The sequence below is a fragment of the Emydura macquarii genome, unplaced genomic scaffold, assembly GCF_026122565.2.
Source record: "Emydura macquarii macquarii isolate MOO-44397 ecotype Brisbane River unplaced genomic scaffold, CSIRO-AGI_Emac_v2 contig_3328, whole genome shotgun sequence".
NCBI classification, from domain to species: Eukaryota; Metazoa; Chordata; order Testudines; family Chelidae; genus Emydura; species Emydura macquarii.
In genome coordinates, this window is record NW_027133465.1 from 7137426 (window position 1) to 7160161 (window position 22736).

Genomic DNA, 22736 nt, shown 5'->3' on the forward strand with positions numbered 1-22736 from the left:
ACTCGTTTCTTGCCCTCATGAAAACGTTTCCACAAAATTTTTGGCACCATTCACAAGCTTTTGTAGAATTCATCAGAAAAGCGTAAGTAATTTTGTTGAATGAATGAGAGATACATGGAGATGAATGTTAATAATATTCTTTGTCTGTCTGCAATTGTTGCAAATGGAGGGCAACGTAACTTGGCAACCAACTATTCTAATCAGATTGGAATTAAGTTAATATTTCAATTTTCTATCTTTAAACTTTCTCTCTCCAGTACATTAAAGGGGCGGTGTATGAAAACAATCCAAAGTAAATTATTCAATCCTTTGGGCAGCTTAAAATAGAGATCCCTTTGGTTACATGCAAGAGGAGGGTGCTGTTGCATTTTGCTGCCTTTTGTGTTTTTTGGCTCACCTATAAATCTAATCTAATCATGATTAAATTCCTCCAAAGAAACACCCCCCTCCCAAAACACATGAAGCAGTCACGTATGATGCAGAGAGGCACTTGTTTTTCTTGGTAAACTGGAAACTTTGGTCCCAAGAATCCCTCTCGAGATCCAACTCTGCTTTGACAACTACAAGAAACTGGCTAGCTATAATAAAGAACAAAAAAATCTCTCCAGTGATGTAAAACCATCGTATTCTCACTCTTCCTGTTGTTACATTATTTGGGTTTTGTTGCATAATATACTGTAATGTCATCAGGGCAGGGTCCATATCTTCCTGTAGGCTTGTTTGTACGGTGCTTAGCACAGTGGAGCTCTGGTCCTAATAGAGGCCTCTGAGTAGTATTAAAATACCTGTAATAAATAATAGGAAAGTGTTGCTTTTCAATGACTAGATGCTTCACCCCTTTGACAGAAGCAGTTCTGTGGATCAGCATTGTGCCAGTGGGCACAGTTTGACATCTACTGCAATGATTTGTGGACTAACTACATCAGAGGCACTACATTCACCCTACACAGTGACCATGCTTCTTTCAATAACTGGGCTCCAAAAATATCACTTTTTAGCTCACTTTCCCACAGAGGAAGCATAGTCTAGTGGTTAAAAGACAAGACTGAATCAGGCAACAAGCATTCGGATTTTGACTGGGCCACAGTTCCTGTATGTCCATGAGGAAAGTCACTTCACCTCGACACCTTGTTTTGTGTCTCAGTAAAAGGGCAGATTGAGATCCTTTGTTTGTTATTCCAGTAGCACTCAGAGGCTCCAATGAGGACAGGGACCCCACTGTGACAGGTCCCGTACGAACATATGGGGTGACATGGTGCCTGCCCAAAATGTGGGAAGGATGCCCTTCTCCCACAACCCCTTCTGGCTAGCTTTTGTTTTCTCTCAATTTTCCTCTCTCCTGCACTTTAACTCCAGTCTCAGCTCACTCCAGTCCCCCAGCAGGTTCCATCATGAAGGGATAAGATTGATGAATTACAGCAAAAATCATTACAAAACTAGAGTGTGAGACTAGGGGACTAGTAATGGTCTGGAGCTCTTCAACTCTAGGCCTCTAATTCAAGTCCAGACCAAGTTTGTAGTGGCAAAGCTGCTGGGCTAGTGGCTGGTTGTCCTAGATTAAATGAACTTTGTCTTTCTGATGTCCACAGTGTTACCGCTATACTTAACTCCCTTGGTGGCAGACTCAGCAGAGAGGCTAGGGTTGAATGGTTTATGAATAATGAATTACTTTCACCCCTTAAAGTACCCTCCAGTTCAGAGGCAAGGCACAAGGGCAGGACAGCATGGGCAAGGTCACGCTCCTGCCTCCTGTACTGTGCTTGATCTGTGGATAAACGGAGGACTCCTTCCTTTCCTGGGCTTTCAGTCCATCTCCTTGCTCTAGCTTTGTTCTTCATTTAAAGACCATCCTTATTTTTGTGGGATATTTCTGATTTTTCATTTGCTCTTCCCCTTCCTCTACTCCCATGTAGTACTTTTACCTCCCTTTTCTGCAGTCTCGATTTTGGGGAACTGCTCACGTTCTTATGTGACAGGGCAAAGCTGAATTTGATCTGGAACTTTCATTTTGACATTGGAAGGGACCGCACGGCAGGGCTTGCTGGGCAAACCAGGCTTTGATTTGGCTGAATTTATCTCTCTACATCAGTCTTACCCAAAGAAACTAAAAACATGTATATCCCAAATGAAACCTGTTATGCCACAGAAGGGAGATGAGCAGAAATCTGTGAAGTCTACGATGGGCTATACAGATCTAACTTACTTGGGAGGTGCTTAGATCCTATGGTAATGGATGCCACAGAAAATGCCATAGTAGAAGCTGAAAAATAAATGTTATCTGCTTCTTTGTGAAAATACATCTTGATGCTCATGTCTATTTGGGTAAAGTGGCATTTTCACAACTCTACAACTATGTATTGAAAGAAAGTGAGGTTGTGTTAAGGGAAAGTCAGATTAGTAATGTCAGCTACATAAATAGAGGGGAATTGCTTTTCCTGACTTCCATGAATACATAAGTGTCTCCAGAAGCCCTTCATCATTTCCCCATTTTGCAATGTGAATGGGATTGCTTGCTTGTTTTGTTCGACTGTGCTTTGAATTTATTGAATGGGGATGATGGGCTGCAGATTGCTGGCTCTGGAAATAGACTGAGATAAATATCCATTATTAGGTAGATGAGTTTCAAGCAGACACAGTATACGCTCCAGTTATCACTTTTACCTGCTGCATCTTGGTCTGAGTGAACACACGTTACCTCAGCCTGCTTATTGATCCCTTGTGAAAGTTTCTGTATTAGTCAAACATTAACACTGTACCTTTTAGTGTCTGCCTGAGAGTGCTTTGCGATGTCTAATTCTTTCATTGCCAGGTAGTGTGTTACTGCTGAGAGGATTGGAGTAGTCTGTGGAATTACTCCGTTGTCGTCTTACATTGATGTGACCAAATCATGCTAAATTATTGTTGTAATGACTTGACTTGTACTTTCAGTGAATAGCCCCACCCAGCAGAGCTCTTACGATCTCTGGTAATATTGTGCGTGTGTGAGAATGTTAAATAGTTGTAAACGCAAAAGCAATGCACAAATTCACTTTTGTGTGTGTGTTTAAAATGGGGAATGGAGTACAGCTGATCTGCAGTCGTGTCCCCTCTAGCTGTGATCTTGCTTCAGAGCTCGTGAGTTAAACTGAGTTTGGCGAGGTCATTGCTTGGATAGGAAACCAGGGAAAACCTGTGGTGGCAAATAATTTGGTGGCATTCTTCATTTTGAGTTGGTATTGAACTGATGCCTCAGTATGATGTCACTAAATGTGCTCTGTTAGGTAAGACACAAAACCTGAGCATTGATCACTTGTGATTAGTAAGGATCCCATATTCTTTTCTATTAGAATGCTGGAGCTAATGCCCTTACTCCTATCAGAGTTCCAATTGGAGTAATTATGTTCTGTTTTCCTTCAGCTGAACGCTGTTCCTAACGTTTTGTCCTAAACTGTTCACTGTTGCTATGTTCTGTTACCCGGCTGTCACATTCCACCCCAGGAGTAGCTGTACTTTATCAGTGGATGAAGTGATATGATTACACAATGCCGTGCAAAATTCCTTCATCCACAACTAAAATGCAGCCACCTTCAGAGTAGAAGAAAGCTATTTACCAGATCACAGCGATGATGCACAGTATTGTGGGGAAAGACAAATTGTGCAAGGATATAAGGCAAATGTTTGCCGTCACAAAAAGTGGTTAGCTGCGTGGGAGTCAGTCTATCTACTTACTGAGGATGTAGTCGGCCGTACTAGAATTTCAGGCTGTGGCTGCTGGGTGTCTGAGTATTTCAAACCTGATGTTTCATTGTTTTGGATCTGTTTTCCTGTGTTCACAAACACAGTGCCCTTTCATGTCATTGGGAGTTGAGCAGAAGAGGCTGCACTTAAGTACAGTATTGCGTAAGGAAGGGAATATTGCCTGGCAATTAGAGCAGGGGACAGCGTTGAGATTCTGCTGCTGATTGTGTTACTTTGGGCCAGTTGTGCAACCTCATTACTTCAGTTTCATATTTGCAAAAAGATGCTTGTATCTACAGTCTAGAAAAATCCTGGCCCCTGTTCAACCCAGGGCAACCAAAAACGTGGTCTGGTCAACTGAAATGTAATTATTGCTATCCATACATGCTCTGGATTTGCACTTAAAAATCCATGCCATCTCCCTGCCCGGGCACAACTTTGAGCTTAAGTCACCCCGTTGTAAGAAACTGAGATGGCTTCAAGTCAGATATTCCAGTCACTCAACATGTCTGAATCCTGGGTCATATCAGCAACTTGTCCTTGAGGGAGGGACATAGAATATTTGTGTAATGCAACTTAATTGGGAAACACTCATTTTAGCTACCACTCCTTTCTGTCAAGCCTCCTTCCCTTCCCTTTTGTTTTTTGTTAAACTAAATGACAGAACCAAAAAGTTGTTAAACATGTTCTTAACGTGTATTAACTAGTGCCTCCTAACATCTGTGAGGCCAAGGTCTGTAAAAGGTCCTCAGATGAGAGGTGTTATTTATGTGGAGAGTATTATCAGACCAGAATTGTTCAGTTATGTATGTGAAGTGATTGACTATGATTGCTCAGATGCCCTGCTGAATACCTCTTTTATATAGATGTTAATACTGAATGCTTTGGTTAGCAGGTCTCCTTCCATGCAAAATTCCTTTGTGGTTGTGAGTAAAAAAAAAAAAAAAAAAGCACGTGTTCATAGGCTCACGTAAAATGGCACTGTCTTTCCAAACAGATAACCTGCATTGATATTTCCAGTGGCGGGGGCCTTGGCGTATCTACTAGCACCGATGGGACCATGAAAATCTGGCAGGCTGCTAATGGAGAAATAAGAGTAAGAACTTGGGCTATATCTTTGAGTTCTTGTATGTTTTTTGTCTCAGGTTCACAGATTCCAGCGTCCCGGCCCTGGCTTTGCTTCCTAAGTAATGATGACTGTGCACTGAGGTCCAGTGTGGTTATGGTTCTGTCCTTTGAGTGAGGCATTAACATTAAATTCCACTTCTGAAGTCAAAGATCTATGGCGTAGTCTCCCAAAGGAAATGATGCTCAGAGGCCACGGTGATAGGTGTCAATATTAGAACACAGAGGGATAGATAGAAGTGATGGGAGCTATGGCACAGTTGTTCACTGTCCGCTTCTAATCTGCTTGGTAAACACACCGAACTATTCCCACCGTAGAAAACTGGCTATGTTAAAACTGCATTTGTGCATGGGGGATTTGACCATGTCCCACTTTAACCTATATCTCTACTTATTTGTGGTATGAATCGCTTCTTCCCATTTACGAGATGGCTTCTTGAGCATGGGCCTAACAATTGCCTGTTCTCGAGATGCTGGAGGCATAGCACTCTTCGTTAGTAGTGGACCCAGTATCTGCCTGCTAGATTTGACGAGCCAACTCATGGGTTCAGATTGCAGGTTGGTAGCCCACTAGATAGAAGTCATAGACTCCAAGGTCAGAAGGAACCAATATGATCATCCAGTCTGACCTACTGCACAATGCAGGCCACAGAATCTCACCCACCCACTCCTGTAATAAACCTCTAACATATGACTGAGTTATTAAAGTCCTCAAGTCATGGTTTAAAGACTTTAAGGTACAGAGAATCCACCAGCAAGTGAGCTGTGCCCCATGATACAGAGGAAGGCAAAAAAACCCTTTGCTAATCTGTCCTGGGGGAAAATTCCTTCCCAACCCCAAACATGGCCATCAGCTAAACCCTGAGCATGTGGGCGAGACTCACCAGCCAGACACCCAGAAAGAATTCTCTGTAGTAACTCAGAACCCACCACACCATCACATCCCATCACAGGCTATTGGCATATTTACCGCTAGTAGTCAAAGATCAGTCAGTTGCCAAACTAGGCTGCCCCATCATACCAACCCTTCCATAAACTTACCAAACTCAGCCTTGAAGCCAGCTAGGTTTCTTGCCCCCACTGCTCCCCTTGGAAGACTATTCTAGAACTTTACTCCCCTGATGGTTAGAAACCTTCGTCTAATTTCAAGTCTAAACTTCCTGATGCCCAGTTTATATCCATTAGTTCTTGTGTCCACATTGGCGCTGAACTTCAATAATTCCTCTCCCTCCCTGGTATTTATCCCTCTGATGTATTTATAGAGAGCAATCATATCTCCCTTCAGCTTTCTTTTGGTTAGGCTAAACAAGCCAAGCTCTTTGAGTCTCCTCTCATAAGGCAGGTTTTCCATTCCATAGATCAGCCTAGTAGCCCTTCTTTGCACCTGTTCCAGTTTGAATTCATCTTTCTTAAACATGGGGGACCAGAACTGCACACAATATTCCAGATGAGGTCTCACCAATGCCTTGTATAACAGTAGTAACACATCACTATCTCTACTGGAAATACCTTTTCTGATGCATCTAAGGACCGCATTTGCTTTTTCCACGGCCACATCACATTGGTGGCTCATAGTCATCCTGGGATCAACCAATACACCCAGGTCCTTCACCTCTGTCACTTCCAACTGATGTGTCCCCAGTTTATAGCAGAAATTCTTATTAGTCCCTAAATGCATGACCTTGCACTTTCCACTATTTCATCCTATTTCTATTACTCCAGTTTACAAGGTCATCCAGATCTTCCTGTATGATATCCCGATCCTTCTCTGGATTGGCAATACCTCCCACTTTGTGTCATCTGCAAATTTTATTAGCACATTCCCACTTTTTGTGCCAAGGTCAGTAATAAAAAGATTAAATAAGATTGGTCCCAAGACCGATCCCTGAGGAACTCCACTAGTAACCTCTCTCCAGCCTGACAGTTCACTTTTCAGTATGTCCTGTTGTAGTCTCCCCTTTAGCCAGTTCTTTATCTACTTTTCAATTTTCATATTAATCCCCATCTTTTCCAATTTAACTAATAATTCTCCATGTGGAACCATATCAAATGCCTTACTGAAATCTAGGTAAATTAGATCCACTGCATTCCCTTTGTCTAAAAAATCTGTTATCTTCTCAAACAAAAAAGATGTTTGTCTGCCCCAGACGCACATGCTAATGTGGAGATAGTCCATGTTGTCCACAATTTAGGTAGAAACATCGTGCTTTTCCAGTACTAAATAACTTACTATAGGATGGCATCAGAGTGATGACAGTGGAATTAGCACACAGTTCTTTGTTTTTCCAGAGACTGTTGGAAGGCCATGTGTATGATGTGAATTGTTGCAGGTTTTTCCCGTCGGGCCTTGTGGTTCTGAGTGGGGGAATGGATGCCCAGCTAAAGATCTGGTCAGCAGAAGATGCCAGCTGCGTAGTAACATTTAAAGGTCACAAAGGAGGTACAAAAACTAGCCTTTAAAATGCTTAATCTGCTGTCTGTATAATTACATCATACCACAGAGCTAACGTTCAAGCATCAACCTATTACATTTTTGTGCTGCACACTTAACATTAGATGCTTCAAATATCTTCTACAGAGTCCAAGCCTTTGTATATAAAATACAGACAAAAATGGCTGCTATTCTAAACACCTGAAGCTGTTCCTGTTGCAATTCAGGTTTTTAATTTGTGTAGTGGGGACAAGAAGGGAGAGAACAGCACAATAGCCTGCTCGGAGTAGTGAACATGGAGCTAGGGTAGCATTTTGTTCCTCCTCTGTACAACCTTGACTGTCGAATTCCTTGCTATCCTAAATAGGCTCATGTCCCCTGAATTATATGGGTCACCCTGAAAATTCCTTCCATTATTAATGCTTATTCAGCATTCTCCAAGACATTCAGCTAATCAAGGTTGCTTCAGATGATCTATTTTTCAAATGTCTGGCAATGTTCTAGGTGCCTCTTAAAGCACGTAAAGACATGGTTCATGCCTCAGAGAATGAGGTCTCTTGCGTCATGCTGAATTTAGGAGAGGGTGATTACCTGACAAGGGGACAGGGGAGGGGAAAGGCAATGGTGAGATTACACGGTTAGTTCATGAGTACCCATCTGGATGGTTTCATTCCTTCTAGTGAGTATTTTTGATTACTTATCCTTCCTGTCACTTCTTGTAGAGTAAATGAGATCACACTAGGTGTGGTGGCCTATGTGAAGAGAGCTGGTGGGTTTCAGTCCAGTTCCCAGCATGTGAATCCATTGTGTAAACTACCAGTATTGACACTAAGTGACATCTATCTCGGTCTCAGAAAGGAGGCAAAGGCCTGAAGGGTGTTAGAGAATGAACTCCCTTTTCCCTTAGAGAGGGGCCCTCCATGTCAGGGTTGAGGCCTGTCTCTGCTAGACCTTTTCTGTGAATAAAGGATTTGATTTTCAGGGACTGTTAATCCAACACCATTTATAAACACTAAATGTACACACAAGTTGGGTTAAAAAATTAAAAACTGGTATCTCACAATATTTCTTAATCCTTGAAAGGCAGAAGCGTCTAGTGGGTGCATACATGTTGTCAGGCATCCATTCTGGCACAGTTGCTGACTTTACTTTCATAAATAAAGTCTTTCAAAAAATTTAAATAAAACCCAGCAGCTGACTTAAATGATAAGCTAGCTGTCTCTCCATAGGCTAATTCCCACACCTACCTGATGGGTTAGACCTCCTATTTTAACTAAGAGAAAAAAGAAACTAGTCCTTTTATTCTATTGTACCTAGATAAATCCTTCATAATGTGTGTACGTCCTATTGGAGGTAGTGTGGTTAGAGCAAAGGGCTTCCAGACCTATTCCCAGCTACTAATTTGATTTATCTGTATTACCTTTTACAAGTCATGAACTCTGCCTCATTTTGCCTATCTCACAGAGTGTCGTGGTCAACTGAAAGGCACTCTAGATGTGCAGAGCATTATTATAAAATGTAAATACCTGTCCAAATACTTGAGCAAAATGTTAATGCCATGTCTTTCTGATATCCTGCAGTGAACCTACTGTAATTTTCAGTTGACCTTTTTGTGTGTGTTTTGAAAGTGCAAAATGCTTTGCAGATGAATTGCAAACATTGCTTCTGTATGCAGACTGTTAATTAAATTCTGTAACTGTTCAAATACACCTCTTAAGTCCTATATCATCTTTAAATGTTAAAAACAAAGGTGATATAAAATAGTATGTAAGGGAACATTAACAGTTGGTAAGAAACACTCTTTCCATGTTGCTGTAGCTGGAATACACAAATACCAATAGCTTGTCCAAATTCATGATGGGGTTATCTAACTCATGGGCCAGATGCAGTGCTGGAGTAAGCGGATGCAACTCCAGTGGGATTTCACCTAATTTGGCTGGCTGGCTATAAGATTCTGGTGCATACTTTCCAGCTTTTTAAAGCAAGATAGGTGTGCTTTCCAACCTTGCTGTAACTTCCTCATCTCTTCCCTTCTGAGAGGTTTTCTTTGCTTTGGTGTAGGTATCCTGGACACAGCCATTGTAGATCGGGGAAGAAATGTCATTTCCAGTTCTAGAGATGGCACTGCCCGCCTCTGGGATTGTGGGAAATCTGCTTGCCTAGGTGTTGTTGCAGATTGTGGTTCTCCTGTGAATGGCATTGCTCTGGGTGTTGCTGACAATACAATAAACCTGGGCTCACCTGAAAAAGCACCTAGTAAGTAATATATGGAAATTTTCTTTTTCACTTAAAAACGTAGAGTTCAGATGTGCCATCTGCAGAGTCTAGGGAAAATATAAAACTTCTGTTACGAGAGGGGAATCCTTCATCACTTAAGACTGCTGAGGATGGAACTGCTGCCCATCTGACAGTATACACTCAAGAGCAATACAAGGATACAAGAGGAAACAGGTCACCAGGGATGATCGCTGAAGTCCTGAGAGAAGCTTAAGAATCCAGTTCCTTTATAGAGCATGATATGACCTAAAAGTTGTAGACAATTATTTGACTACACTCCTTGTTTGTTCTTAAAAAGGTTAGAGACCAAATAACCAAACTTAGCCAAATGTATTGTCTAAAGACAAAGCGTACAACATGAAAAGGAGACATACATACCCTCCTTCTGGGAAGCAATTCTTATCTCACAGCATGGTTACCCTACATGGAAGATGTGCTTCAAATTTAGGCATTTCAGGTAGTAGTATTTCTAGTATGATTTTACAAGTTACAATAGTCTTCACACATCATTAAAATCCAGCCCACTAATTCTTAACAGTTGTTTTTTTGCTATGTACTATGCACCTCTGTTTTGGATGCTACATTCCAAACCCAGTTGGATGTAGAGAGACATCAGAACCTGTACGAGGACACACCACTCACATGTCTTGGCTTTGACAGCCTTCCCATTTTCTAATGCCAAAGCTGACTTCAGCTTTGCAAAGTGTAGTGGGATACCTGAAGTGGGTGAACTGTAGGGAGAGCATAATACATTTAGTTAACATAATTTCCCAACACTTATTTGTGTGTGTGTGTGTGTGTAGTGTGTATGTCTATATACACACACACATGCAACTTCCCAACATTTATTTGTGTGTGTGTAACGTATATTAATACTGTGTGCGTAATATCCATTAATGTAGTGTATATTACATCTAACATTTATGTATTTGGAAACTAGTATTTTGTCTGTTGGTGTATGAATCTCCTTATCTTTTCCTCCGTGGTTAAAAGGGTGTTTTCTTCCCCTAACAACCCCAACAGCATTGTACATTTTGCCACACCAAGCACTGGTCTCAGCCTCAAAGGGGCCCTCTTGATTTCCATGTAGAAAGAGGTACAGCCTGTTTTGGTACCATCAGAATAATCCTCTCCAATTCTGTTGACTCCTTGCATCACTGTGAATGATGTTAACGATTGGAATTTTAACAGGTGAACGTGAAATTGGGACAGAAGGGAAAATCCTGCTGTTAGCTCGGGAAGACAAAAAGCTCCAAGGCATGGGATTACAGAGCAGGCAGCTGGTAAGGGTTTCAGGAGATACATTCACTACTGTCCTTTCAAATCCTGTTGGCAGCTTTTAACCTGTAAGATGAAATGTTAACAAGCATTTGTAACGTGTTTAATGTCTGTTTGCAATATGCTTTTTCTCCTAACTCCATGACATGCAGCTGTGCAATGCACCACTTAAATTTTGGAGCATGCGTATTGGGAGCATGATGCATTGAAACAAATGCAGTGATTGCACATTGAAATGAGGATATGTAATGAATTCCTTTCAGTGTGTAATCATCTTTTTTTTCCCCTAAAGGAAATTAAATCAAAAATTGCTAGTAGAAGTTTTAACTACAAAATTCAGAAAATGTGGCTATTACCCTTTAAATTAAGGCATAAATTTAACACTAAAGGGGCAGAGGTGTGGTGGGAGCTATAACTTTGCATTTCCTCCCTTTCATATGTTGTGTTCTAGATTTTAATGCAGAGGTTCAAAATGTTCTTTCTATCACGTGTCTAATTCCAAAATGATTTGCAAATTATGCATACAGCACAGTAGAAATACGGCCTTCTCCAGGGGGTGGTGTCACTGACAGTATAAAAGTGGAGGGAGGGGAAATTTTTGCCAAGGAAACCAGGGCAAACCCTAGCTTTACAAAAAGTGTCCACACAAATTCTCCCTTGGATTTTAAGGTCTCCTCTTTCAAATACATGGTGGTGATTGGTTTTATTCCTGTATGTTGTAATACTAGAAAAATGCTTTAATCGCTTAAGAAAGAAAGAAAGAAAGAAAGAAAACCTCAGTACAATCTTTCTAAAAACTGTTGTTCATTTTGAAAGCCCAGTGTACAATCAGTGTAGCATAATCTTGCCAGCTTGCTTTCATTGCCTCTTATGTTTCCTTATAAAAATCCTTCATAGAAGGATTACATTATTTTTCAAAATGCATTGGAAAAATGTATTTGAGTCCCACCCCCAGTACAATCTTTGAGATCATTTAAAAGTGAAGGCTTCTCTGATCAGCAACAACAAACTTTCAGAGTGTCTAATTTTTACAATTATGTTGGCCTTTGCCAAAATGTCCTTCGCTAGAGCAGCCTTATCTTATCAAGCAACTGTGCTATCGAACCGGATGGAGACCTGAGGTCTACCGACCAGTACCTGCTGCCTTCCTGTCAGTTGTGCATGCTCTGGTCTGACTAGCAGGGAGGGTCTATTAAATAGTTAATATTTGTAGAATGCTTTGAAGATGAGGGCCTGATTCTCACTGAGATCCAGCCCCTTGGCTCTTCACAGGCAATGCAAAGGGTCTAGAATCCAGTTGTAAGTAGCCAGCAAGGTATTCCTCTGACACTGGAGAATCATAGAAATAAAGCTGCTGACATAAAGCATCCCAAGTTGGAATGGGAATGGGAAGTATGCGCTGATGTCATACTGGGGCCTGTGATACAGACTGAAGAAGGAGGGACCAAGGGTGTGCTAGGCCCAAAAGCCTGACATACCAGTAATGACGCATGTGGAAGTGGTTGGGAGTAGCTATGCAAGACTTCTTCATAATAACTCCATCTGTGGAGTGAACAAATCTCAGGCCATAACTACATCTCCCACTGTGAACTCAGGAGTTTATAATCCCGATTTCTAACTCTCCTTTCCAAGGGCTAAAAAGCACTTTTTTCTGCTCTCTGAATCGTTCCCTGACGTTTCCTGTCAGATGGAATGAGGAGTGAATGAATAGCGACTGTTGTATATATTTTAATCTAAATTGGTTTAGAAGGTGTTTAAACATTGGGCTCTGGATGTCCGAATATATATATAAACCAAGTACTGCTGCCACAGAGCAAACGCTGTCTTAACAAATCCTCTAGTTCTGTCTAGACAGTGACTGGCACGTTAAAGTAAGCAGCAAAGGGTTGAAATACCAATGAACTTCATAAAGCATCGAGAATGTGTTTTAAGGTCTCATGATCTTATTTGGCTTTAAACACTTATACACCAGTGACTATAAGCTGAGGCAGTGGATCCTCTGCACAATGTGTTAAGATCGGTAGCGCTGATCTTATAAAGTACAGTCTCAGGTATTGTGACAGGTGTGTGGCTTCCATAGTACACGTTCTTCTTGTATAATATCATCTGTACGTACTTTTCCAAAACATGGACCAGATTTAAATCCTCTTATAAAGTTTAAATAGAGGATAGAGGCTGAAGAGGTAAGGACATGGGAGAACAGATGAGTTTGGAAAAGAAAGGGAGAGATGGCAAATGCTCCATTGGAGAAGACTCTTCCACCAACTGTAAGACAGTTGTGCTGAGAGACCAAGAGAGCCTGCTGCAAGATTAGCAGGGAAAGGAGTCAGAAAACCGGCCTGAAAGAAAGGCTGGAGGAAGGCCATGGAGGGTATTATATGCCCAATATTATCACTCCTGGAGGCTTTCTTTGCATTATTTCCTCTGGATGTCTTGGGGCAGAGCAAAGAGCTGTGTTGCATCAGCCAGATTGTGTATAGTTGTCTGTGATAATTGGTCACATAAAGTGGCCATTAGGAATGTAAAAATTAGTTTGTTTAAAGATCCATTTAAACGTTCTAAAAATAGAATGTTTAAATGGTTAAACACATGGGAGGGGGCGGAGCCGTGCCCAGTTGCAGCTACCCCCATGCTGGGCTCCAACCTCCCGGGGAACTTGCGGGGAGCCGAGTGCAGCTGTGGGCTAACCCCACCTCCCCTCTCTGTGCTGGGCTCCAAGCCTCCCTGCCAGCAAGAGCTGCCCAGCTGGTCTAGCTCGTGAGGAGCTGAGCCCAGCTGCCACTCCCCTCCCGCCCAGGTTAAAGGGTTACACTTTTACATCCTCAGTGGCCATATCTCTGACTTCCTAAATAAACCACTCGTTCCCTTTTCCCTGGGACTCTTTTATTAAGAGTAAAGCTGCTGGGTTTCGTCTTTTATGTTACCTGTGAATAAACTGATACTTAAATTCTTCCCTTCTCTCATTCCCAGGTGTTTCTCTTTGTTGGATCCGACGCATTTAACTGCTGTACATTCCTCTCAAGCATCTATCTCCTGGCAGGGACTCAGGACGGAAATATATATCAGCTGGATGTGAGGAATACAAAGTGAGTGCAGACTGTGGGGAGGGCGTATAAAGCAGTAAAGGAGCTAAATTGAAGCCCTGGTGACTATAGAGCAGATATAGCACAAGCTCTAGTTGTGCCAACTTCCCTGGGATGCTGGCTTCTACAGTTAGCCACAGAACAGGCATAGCAGAGTCTGTTACAGTTCAGTCTTTTTCTCAGTGCCTTATCTTGGTGCTTCAAGCCTGATCTGAACTGAGAGTTAGAAGTGAGAGAACAACTGGGTCTCTGTCTCCCGTTCAGCCCTTGGCATCTCTGTAGAGATGTCCAATGAGGATGCCACTCGCGTGTGTGGTGGTTTTGTTGTAGACTTTCTTCTATGAGCAACTACACTGAGACTACAGTACAGATTCATTTTATATAGACCACCGAGATACTGAAAAATGGAATTTGTCTTGCTTTATTTAGATTTTGGTCTTATGTAGCATGTGCCCATTCAAAGCTCTGGATGCTCTTGACATACACTTAAAATCTCAATAATGCACTAATTAAATGTAAAACTCTTCAAAGCAGCAGCATTTCTTTCTTTTATCAGCCATCATACAACCAATGCAACTGAAAACGGCTGCCATCAGATGGAAATTCTGTCTCCCATTGCCTTTGACAGTAAGCTTAATTATTTAGGCCATAGATAAGCGGTGCCTTGTGATTGCAGTATAATCCTCCATTCCAATGGAGTATTTTTAAATTGAGCTGCCCAGTGCCAAGTGTTTCTTTCTTCTGAAAGCACTTAGTCTAACTCATACACACAGTGCTATGATTTTATTTCAGAAGATGGAGAAAACTGCTAGGGGAGGGGTTGTTCTAGATTTGATTTTGACAAACAGGGAGGAACGGGTTGAGAATTTGAAAGTGGAAAGTAGCTTGGGTGAACGTGATCATGAAATGGTAAAGTTCATGATTCTAAGGAATGGTAGGAGGGAAAACAGCACAATAAAGATAATGGATTTCAAGAAGGCAGACTAGCAAACTCAGGGAGTTGATAGGTAAGAATCCATGGGAAGCAAGCCTAAGGGGAGAAACAGTTCAAGAGAGTTTGAAAAACTGCCAAAAGACATTATTAAGGGCTCAAGAGCAAATTATCCCACTGTGTAGGAAAGATAGGATGTATGGCAAGAGACCACCAGGAGATCTTCAATGGTCTGAAACTCAAAAAAGAGTCCTACAAAAAAGTGGAAACTAGATCAAATTACACAAGCATGTAGAGACAAAATTAGAAAGGCCATGGTACAATATGAGATTAAACTAGCTAGGGACATAAAGGGTAACAGGAAAACATTCTGCAAATACATTAGAAGCAAGAGGAGGACCAAAGATGGGGTAGACCCAGTACTCGATGAGGGGGGGAACAGTAACAGAAAATGTGGAAGTGGCAGAAGTGCTAAATGACTTTTTTGTTTGTTTTCTCAGAAAAGGTTAGTAGCAACTGGATGTCTAATATAGTGAACGCCAGTGAAAATGAGGTAGGGTAGGAGCCTAAAATAGGGAAAGAACAAGTTAAAAATGACTTAGACAAGTTAGATGTCTTCAAGTCACCAGGGCCTGATGAAATGCATTCTAGAATACTCAAGGAGCTGACGGGGGAGATATCTGAGCCATTAGCAATTATCTTCAAAATGGAAGACAGGAGAGATTCCAGAGGACTGAAAAAGGTAAATATAGTGCCCATCTGAAATAAGGACAGTCCAGGGAATTACAGACCAGTCAGCTTAACTTCATACCCAGAAAGATAATGAAGCAAATAATTAAGCAATCAATTTGCAAACACCCAGAAGATGATATGGTGATGAATAACAGTCAGCATGGATTTGTCAAGAACAAATCATGTCAAACCAACCTGATAGCTTTCTTTGACCGGGTAACAAGCCTTGTGTATGGGGGGGAAGTGGTAGATGTGGTATATCCTGACTTTAGTAAGTCTTTTGATACTGTCTTGCATGACCTTCTCTCAAGCAAACTAGGGAAATACAACTTAGATGGAGCTACTATAAGGTGGGTGCTTAACTGGTTGGAAAGCCGTTCAGAGAGAGTAGATCTCAGTGATTCACAGTCGAGTTGGAAGGGCATATCGAGTGGGTTCCCACAGGGATCAGTTCTGGGTCTGATTCCGTTCAATATCTTCATTAATTATTTAGATAATGGCATAGACAATACACTTATAAAGTTTGTGGATGATACCAAGCACGGGGGGGAGGGGTGCAAGTGCTTTGGAGAATAGGATTAAAATTCAAAATGATCCAGACAAACTGGAGTAAATAGTAAATAGGATGAAATGCAGAGTACTTCCCTTAGGAAGGAACAATCAGTTGCACACATACAAAATGGGAAATGACTCCTTAGGAAAGAGAACTGCAGAAAGGGATCTGGGAGTCATAATAGATCACAAGCTAAATGAGTCAACACTGTAATACAGTGTTGCAAAAAAAGCTAACATCATTCTGGGATGTATTAGCAGGAGGGTTGTAAGCAAGACACGAGAAGTAACTCTGCTCTATTCTGTGCTGATTAGGCCTCAACTGGCGTATTGTGTCCAGTTCTGGGTGCCACATTTCAGGAAAGATGTGGACAAATTGAAGAAAGTCCAGAGAAGGGCAACAAAAATGATAAAAGATCTAGAAAACATGACCTATGATGAAACATTGAAAAAATTGGGCTTGTTTATTCTGGAGAAGTCTGATGGGGGCATGATAACAGTTTTCAGGTACATAAAAGGTTGTTACAAGGAGCAGGGAGAAAAATTGTTCTCCTTAATGTCTGAGGATAGGACAAGAAGCAATGGGCTTAATTGCAGCAAAGGCAGTTTAGGTTGTACATTAGGAAAAACTTCTAACGGTAGTTAAGCACTGGAATAAACTGCCTAGGGAAGTGGTGGAATCTGCATCATTGGAGATTTTTAAGAGCAGATTAGATAAACACCTGTTTTGGGATGGTCTAGATCATGTGGGTCCCCACATTTTCAGCTGTGAGGACCACACAACTTAGTCTTGCTCTTATGATGGGCCAGAGCAGCTGGGCCCATGTCACGTTGGAGAGGGGTGGGGGAAGAGGCAGGGTGGGGAGAGGGAATGGCCGCCGCATGGCACTGCTTGGGGTGGGGAGCAGTGCGGATCCGGCCAGGGTGCCGTTAGGCCCACGTGGGAGAGAGACGGGACGGGGCGGGGAGGGGGAGTGGACTGGTCAAAATGTGTTGGTGGGCTGGATGTGGCCCGTGGGCTGTGGTTTGGGGACCCCTGGCCTAGATAATGCTTGGTCCTGCCATAAGTGCAGGGAACTGGACTAGATGACTTGCAAGGTCCCTTTCAGTCTTACAATTCTACGATTAACTTTGTATATATTATTGCCAAAAGCACATTCCAGTTGGGAGTTATCAAGATGGTACCTTCGGATGAAGACACAAGATAATTTAGCATTCCACGTCTGAAAAATTCCTTTTCTGTTATTGGATAATCTCCAAGCTTCCATCTATTTCATTAAGGATAATCTCTCTTTGAAATTCTGTATGAAGGGAATCCTGGTGCATGACTACAAACTAGCTAGCATTTAGGTCCCTTTATATCTTCTGGAATTGCCTTTGGAGGAGTCCCCATCCATCCATTGAAGGATAAAATATTGAGTTTGGCAGACTGGATGCTTCCCTAGTTTTCCACTTTTATTCCTTGTCCATGGTGGCTAACCACCAGCTAGCCAATCTCACTTGCATGATTCATGTGACGCAAATGGTTTTCTGATGCATCATTAAGCACCTTCTTGGTCTGTTCTGTTTGCTTGTTCTTTATTAGGTTTGCATATGGGCAGTGTTGTGACAATTGGGCCTATAACTTCTTGCCTGCTTGGGAATTAACCATGAAAGTAGGTCATGTTAGTTTTAATAAACTATGTTATAAACAGGTGCAAGAAAACCAGACAGAAAAATGGAATTAGTCCAACAAAAAAAACCTACTGATGTAGCTCAAAGACTGTGTTGAGATCAGGGTTTATAAACAAGAAAATTTGGGTCTGCAAATTAATGAACCAAAATTGGTGTGTCAAAATCTAGGCCTAATTGGTAGACAAACTGAGGGGTTGGATTTCTTTTACATCCTTGAAGAAAGAAACTTTTTGGACAAAATGGAAGAACAGAGGCTACTGAAGCAAGCTTCACCATCCTGGCTGCCACCCTCCCCATCTCCTGGGATCTTGGGCCTTCATCATGCTAAGCCTGAGAAATGTCCTGACCAGACGGAGGCAGAGACAGGGACCCAGATAACATCACCACCAGCTCCAGCTGATTCCCAACATCACGTGGGATGAAATGGGATCAAATTTGAACAACAGCAACAACAACAGCTCCAGTTCATCTCAACTAACTTCTCTTTTCCCCCAAAGGACACTTATTACCATCTTTGATATAATCTAAGAGACTGTCAGACAAGGGAGTTGTCCTTCTAAAAACTCTCCAGCTAAAGGAAAAAGGAACAAAGGATGTTAAAATGAAAGTCTTATTTAATGCTTCACCTTTCAAATGCTTTAACTGGTTCCCTCTTTTCTTTTATCTTTAATAAAAGGTTACAAGGATGTTTAACATTAAACAGTGTTGGACAAGGGTTGGCATACAGCAGCTTCAGCCTTTTTAATACCATGGCAAACACATGATTAAACAGTGACTGAGTTATGTTAACACCTTTGGCCCATTTATTCCATCTAAATCAATACAAGAGTGTGGTCTTTGATTATAGTACTTTGACCTTGTTTTTGCTGTTTTCTCTAGGGCTCCAGTTCAGATCATTCATAGATCAGGAGCACCAGTGCTTTGTCTGCTCCCTTATAGAGATGGATTTATTGCCAGCCAAGGTAGTACAAGAGTTGCTGGGGCAACAGTGTTTACTTTGCAACATGGTTACCTTAATCAGAATCCTTCCAAGTCACTTTTGCACATTTCTCTGCAGAATGTGGACACATCAGTTTCTGCTTGCAGTCACATGAGCCAAAGAAAAACATCAAGGCAGTTTATAAAACAAGGGCCTGATTCTCCACTGCTTTGCTCTGCAAGACGGGTGTAAAATGCTGCTATTCTGAGTTGGGAGTGTTTCCCACCCACTTTGCAGAGGTATAAATGGCTATACCAAGCAGTTCAGTGGCAGGCCCCCAGTGAATTAAGAGGATTTGATATGTATGTTCTGACCAAAGACCAGAGATTTTAGATTGTATCTTTTTTTAACCTCTTGACACATTTCCAGTTTGGTGCTGGAAAAGAGCTTCCAAAGGGCTAGCTGGAGTTGCTCTTGTCTCTGCTCTTGGTTATGTTCACATCCCTCCATATGATCACTCTACATGTCACTGTAATCATGCAGTTCTGTTTTCTCTGTGAACTTCTGGGTTGTGGGGCAAGGTGATAGCTGGCTGTCCAAGTAACATTTTGGAGTACGTCTACACGGGAGCTGGCGTACTAGAAACAAAAGTGTAGCCACAGGAATGCAAGTGGTGGGAGGGGCTAGCCATTCTAAATATGTACTTAACGTCTGACAGGATCCTACTCAGGCATCTAACCCCTCCCGCTGTTCGCACCCCTGTGGCTACACTTCTGTTTTTAGCACACTAGCTCAATCAGAGCTAGCACAGGGCATGTCTGCTTGAGTTGGAAATTACACCTTCCAGCTCAAGGGTAGATGTACCCGTAGAGAACACGTCCCCAGCAAATAGATGACAAGTGACATAATAGGAACAGTGTTAATCAGTGTTTCATTAACTTCCTCACTTCTCATGTTCTTTGGTCATCATTCCTCCAAACAACTGACCCTTCCGTGAGGTACCCCAACCTTCGGAGGGTCAAGCCTACAACCCCTATTCAAAGGGCTCTGTTGCCTTTGTAACAAGTGCAGTTCTTCTGATTTAAAGCAACGATTGGGCTCTGATACAAAACGGTTTTTATATATGCCAACCTGCATCTGTTTGTAGTTGTGAAATCTTATCTTGCAAGTAATTCTGTGTTCCTTAAATGTTCTGATGTTTTTCTAGGTGATGGAACCTGCTTTGTTATTCAGCAAGATCTTGATCACGTAATTGATCTCACAGAAGCAGATTGTGACCCTGTATACAAGGTAATGGCTAAGTCTACTTCTTGTTGGCCTGAGTATGGCAAGGGGGAAAAGAAGGTGTCAACCTGCAATGGCTGCCGTTATCTGATGATTTGGCAACCAACAGAGCTGGCACCTTTTTGAGAAGCGAATTTTTAAATTGACTATTTTATTTGAACAATGTTAACACTTTTCAAAAACAAATCCTCATGTCGTGTGTCTGAGGAACAGTAGTGTAATTTGTCCCTTTCCGATGGGGAAACTGAGGCAGAGAGGTTAAGTAACTTGTCCATTGTCAGAGAGAGTCTGTGTAAGAGCTCTGATTAGAACTTGGGAGCTCCTATCTCTGCATTCAGACTGGTCTATTTTAAAGAGCAATGGCATCATTCTTACACAGCTGACCCACTGTCCATATTCCAAATCGCATCTGCTTTTACCTGGTGGTGATGCGTGAGCAAGAGAAATCTGTCTTCTCTCTCAGATCTGACAGAAATGCCCATTGTGTAAATGGAGTGCATTTGATCTGTCATCTTTGAAACAATTTCAAAACCAAAAAAACTTTTTTTCTGAAAGCTGTTGCTGAATGACTAGAAAGCGCTTGGCTGTCACATTATAGACCCCAAGTGCTGTTACAGTCATCTTTATAATGGCAAATCTGAAGAAAAAATGTACATACTTGGTGGACCAAGAAACATACCCAACAGTGCAGTTCAATAGGACCACCCACCACTTACTAATGTGTCCTCTTCCTCCAGTTAGAACTTCATGGAAACGGCTGCATTTTCAGCTAAGCCAGTGTTGTTCCATGACTAGTTTAGGAGTTAATGCTCTTTCCGAGAGTCGCTGATTTCTTTCCTTCCCATCTCAGAAAATAAAAACATTCAAATGTTCCAATTTCTCTTCCGGTTTTTCCTGGGTTCAGAATCCACTATAATATAGCATTTGGGAAGTATATGAGCTTCTGTCAGTAGCAAACTGCCTTGTCCATGGCGGTACCAGTAGGATTTCTAATTGTTAACACATAGAGTAACCAGGGGGGAAGTCTCTGCCTAATATGGATCTGTTTCTATTTGAGAGTTGTCAAGCAGCCCCAGCTGGTCTCTCACCTTGCGAGTGGCCAGTTATTGTGGTTTGTAGGCCTCATGGTAGAAGTGTGTTTTAAGGAGGGATTTAAGAGGATGGGAGTTTTTCCCCACACGTATGGGGTTGCACAGGAGAAAGCACCAAGGAACTTGTGGCAAAAGCGGACAAAGACGAGGTTCATGTAAAAGGTTTTATTTTTAAATAATATTTTCATTTCCCTCTTCCAGGTAGCTACATGGGAGAAACAGATTTATACGTGCTGCAGAGATGGGATGGTGAGGAGATACCAGCTTTCTGACCTGTGAACATTTGGGGGTTGTGGAAAACAGGTGAACTAAGAACCTAGGCTAAAGCCTACCTAGTTTAGAACCTAGGCTACTTAGCACTTCCAGATAAAAGCGATGCTACCTTTCTGTGACTGTACAGTATATATGAAACGTGTATATATAAGCTTTCAGAACATTGTTCTAATAAAATCTAAGAACAAGGCTGTACATAGAATTCTTGATGTGCTGTTTGTGCTGCTTATTACAACCAAAGTTTAGGCCATTTTCTTCCAGTAAGCAGCTCATAAACAATATTAGTGCAAGAGCCTGTGTATCTGCAGTATATTTACAGAACTGTTTTCAACGTTCAGTGGGCAATTTTGGTATTTCTAAGAGAAGATTGTGATCTTGAGGCTGGAGAGATGAGATCTGAAGTGACCGTACTGCAGAATTGATTGAAATAAAGGAATCTACTTCTGATAACCTCTGTCTAGAGAAGTTTTGTGCATTTTCAAGACAGTTAATTAAAAAGCAAAACAACTCTGATATGCCCATGTCACATTCAACCCCTCCATTTCTCTTGACTATCTTCTTACAGCAACAAGTATGATTAGTTTGTGAATGTCATGAGCAGCCATGATTTGATCTCAGATTAAATTTGAGATTTCAGTTTGATCTCTGCTTGATTGAGATGTTCTTGTGCAGTTAAAAATATATTCAGTTGTAGTTCTAGCCATTGTAGGGAAGGCAACATTAAAATTCCACCAATTTTTGTTAAATCAGTAATTACATAGCTCTTATAGTGTGATAAAAAGCATATTTTTGCCATAGGATTTCAAATAACAGCAGACTGCCATTTTCATCTAAAAGTTAAATCTAAGCACAAATGTTCAGTCCTGTGGACACAGATCTACCCATACAGTTTGTGTATGTGTGTTTGTAAATTCACCTGGTATCAAGGCGTGAACAGTGGGCTAAGAATCAGGAACTCCAGAGATCTAATTCACCTCTGCCACTGACTCACTGTGTGACCTTGAGCAAAGCACTTAATCGCTTTGTGCTTTGGTTTCCCCATCTGTAAAATGGGGGTGATACGTAACTACTTTATAGCCAATCAAAATTGTCATGAGGATTTAGCCCACCTACAAAATCTACTTTCCCACATTTTACTTCTAAAAATCTGCTAATAAAACCCACCAGACCCAGCTGAATTTGTGATGGCTGAGTTAATATGTTTAAAGTACTCTGAAGACAAGTAACCATTTACTTTTAAATAATTAAGCCATATGCCAGTGAACATTTAGGAATATAGGGTTGGCTTATCAGACTGTAACAAGGCTCCATCCAATCCAGTTCCCTAGTCACCCTGTAAGATTTTTGTCTCCCTCCCTGTCCTTGATAT

The 22736-nt window shown here is 41.6% G+C and overlaps 1 protein-coding gene across 2 annotated transcripts; it reads left to right on the top strand.

Moving 5' to 3' along the window:
* On the top strand, positions 1-21817 carry PAAF1 (proteasomal ATPase associated factor 1). Of its 2 annotated transcripts, XM_067533222.1 has the most exons (9): positions 1-82; positions 4715-4813; positions 7132-7282; positions 9335-9529; positions 10742-10833; positions 13799-13914; positions 18680-18762; positions 19927-20009; positions 21296-21817. In XM_067533222.1, exons 2-9 carry the CDS (start codon positions 4778-4780, stop codon positions 21371-21373), a joined length of 834 nt encoding a protein of 277 aa, XP_067389323.1. In that variant the 5' UTR covers positions 1-82; positions 4715-4777; the 3' UTR covers positions 21374-21817. The 2 variants fall into 2 exon arrangements, with proteins under 2 accessions (XP_067389323.1, XP_067389324.1); XM_067533223.1 differs by lacking the exon at positions 1-82 and having other exon boundaries at positions 7173-7282.
* Positions 21818-22736: the final 919 nt, after the last annotated feature.